This window comes from Gracilinanus agilis, chromosome 1 (genome assembly GCF_016433145.1).
Source record: "Gracilinanus agilis isolate LMUSP501 chromosome 1, AgileGrace, whole genome shotgun sequence".
In the NCBI taxonomy this organism is placed as follows: Eukaryota; Metazoa; Chordata; class Mammalia; order Didelphimorphia; family Didelphidae; genus Gracilinanus; species Gracilinanus agilis.
This window is the reverse complement of record NC_058130.1, coordinates 272896545-272898770: the sequence shown is the minus strand read 5'-3', so window position 1 is coordinate 272898770 and position 2226 is coordinate 272896545. Positions and strand designations below refer to the sequence as shown.

At 33.0% G+C, this 2226-nt stretch overlaps 1 protein-coding gene across 2 annotated transcripts in view; it reads right to left on the bottom strand.

Annotated features, from left to right (window-relative positions):
* Positions 1 to 1035: 1035 nt before the first annotated feature.
* The window catches only part of COMMD10 (COMM domain containing 10), a 300447-nt gene continuing 299256 nt past the window's right edge, over positions 1036 to 2226 (bottom strand). For both annotated transcript variants that reach the window (XM_044661956.1, XM_044661963.1), the window contains exons 6-7: positions 2045 to 2104; positions 1036 to 1335 (exon numbers count right to left, since the gene is read on the bottom strand). In XM_044661956.1, the coding sequence (XP_044517891.1) occupies positions 1297 to 1335; positions 2045 to 2104 (99 nt within the window). In that variant the 3' untranslated portion in view covers positions 1036 to 1296. The remainder of the gene's footprint in view (positions 1336 to 2044; positions 2105 to 2226) is intronic.

Genomic DNA, 2226 nt, shown 5'->3' with positions numbered 1-2226 from the left:
ATTGTGAAAAAAAATTTACTTTCAATTATTTCTATACCAGCAGTTTCAGATCCATTGGTTGTCTGATGTGGATTGCTTTCTTTTAAAGAAGGCTTACCCTCTTCCCACCTATATTGTTGAAGTATACTGCATGTACTTTGTCAGTAATTTAGGGGATTTTCAAGGATAATTTTGATCTCAGTGATTGCCACTTTTCATCTGGTTTTAGAACCTATTACCTTCACCCACTCCAGGATGTAACTCAACTTTAATATTGCTGTTACTAAGCTCAGCACTGTGATTTTTTCATTCATTCATTTATTTACTTATTTCACAGACAACCGAGGCAAATTAAGTTACTTTATAGAATTAGATGCCCATGAACTTCAATTCACCTAGCTCTAAAGATAAAAAATTATATTGACCAAGAGCTAAAAGATGAGCAAGAATTAGAAAAAGTGGCTATAGTAGGAATTCTCAGTGATGCCCATTCAAGTACTAACATTATACAAGTTAATTAACATTAATATTATATATAAGTTAATATATTTTCTTAGCAATCTAGTTTGAGTTCTTTGATCTGTCATATAAACAAACACAGTCCATTAAACTTTGAGGCAGAGACTGTCTTTTACCTTTCTTTGTAACTTTGGTTCTTAGCATAATGCCTGGGAATAGAGAAGGAACTAAAATGTTTCCTGACTGATTGAATGGCAGATTATATCTGGCCAAAAAAAGAAAACGTGATAGTATCTAAAATTAAATGATGTGAGACTACTATGCTCTTATAACATCTTAGTACAAAAATGCTAAATTTCTTTCCCTAACTATTTTCTAACTACATAGAATTCTTATTCTATGTTCAAGGATTATAACAACATCAATATTTGTATGTGTGGTTGGTTGGTTTCTATTACTGCTACTGTGACTACTTGAGTTTTATATTCTGCTAATAAATTTTGTCTTTGGGGCCACATGATATAAAAGATGTCATCAAGTATGGAAAAATAAATAATTTAGGCAGTAAAAACAATAGAACAGTAAAACAATATGGTATTAGCTTTTGTTTTCTTTTTAATAAAAGTGTTCTTAACAATAGCTATTGGCTTAAAAAACAAGAGAAAATCAATTAGAACCTCAGTACTCTTAACAACAATCTCCCTCGGCTAATGTTACTGGTCTAAGAGGAGATAAGCCATATAATTTTACAGGAAGAAAAGTCATTGAGTCCTTCAGAAAACACAGTTTGGCAATCCATCTTCAATACAAAATAATGAGGTGGCAAGAGCAGGATGGAAAAACCAGCCTTCGAAAACATCACATAAGGGAATCCAGCTGTGCTTGCATGGTCTCTAGCTATTTACAAGAAAAAGGAGGAAAAGAAGAATGAGTAAAAAATTCATGTGAAACCTTGTTTAGAAACATGCAAATAGAAGGGAAAAAACTATGTCAACAACCATGCATATAAAATCCGTTCACAAAGTAATAAAAAAAACCTTAACCTACTACTCATGAATATATTTTGTTTTTATGGAAGACTTTAGAATTCAGCACTGCAACTCAGATTCAATTCTTAAAAGATTGTTTAAATTTTACTGTTTTTAATAGGACCAGCTGTTTTTCTAGTAAATTACTACTGCATAATAAAAAGGTTTAAAAGGGGGGGGGCTAAATTTTTTTTGCTGTATTATAAAATCAGTATTTCTAAAGAACACTAAATGTTCATCTTGCCTCCTACATCATTCCTCTTTCCTCAGCATTGAAATGAGACCATTTCAATATTACCTCTATATAAGGGATTGGAATGAGTGTGAACATGCCACTTTAGCTAATGCTTTACATGTGGATTAACAATCCCACTGCTTTAATTAAAACCATTTCCATCTTCTTCCTGCTTTTGTCAGATTTTATTCATTCAGGCAACATTTCCTACTGTGAAACATAAGGTGTTTACAAGGGAAGTGGCACATACACTACTTCATAACTAAGTATTTAAAAACACAAATTTATAAAGTGGAGGAAACTTAAAATACCATACATAAAAAGTCCTGGAAAAAATACAGACCTTATTATAGAACTCAAACAGCTCCTTGTGGTTAAATTCCATACAAACTTTCTCCAAGTTCTGCAAAAAAAGAAAAAAAAAGGGAAGGCAGGAAGGAAGGCAGGAAGGAAGGCAGGAAGGAAGGCAGGAAGGAAGGCAGGAAGGCAGGAAGGCAGGAAGGCAGGAAGGCAGGAAGGCAGGAA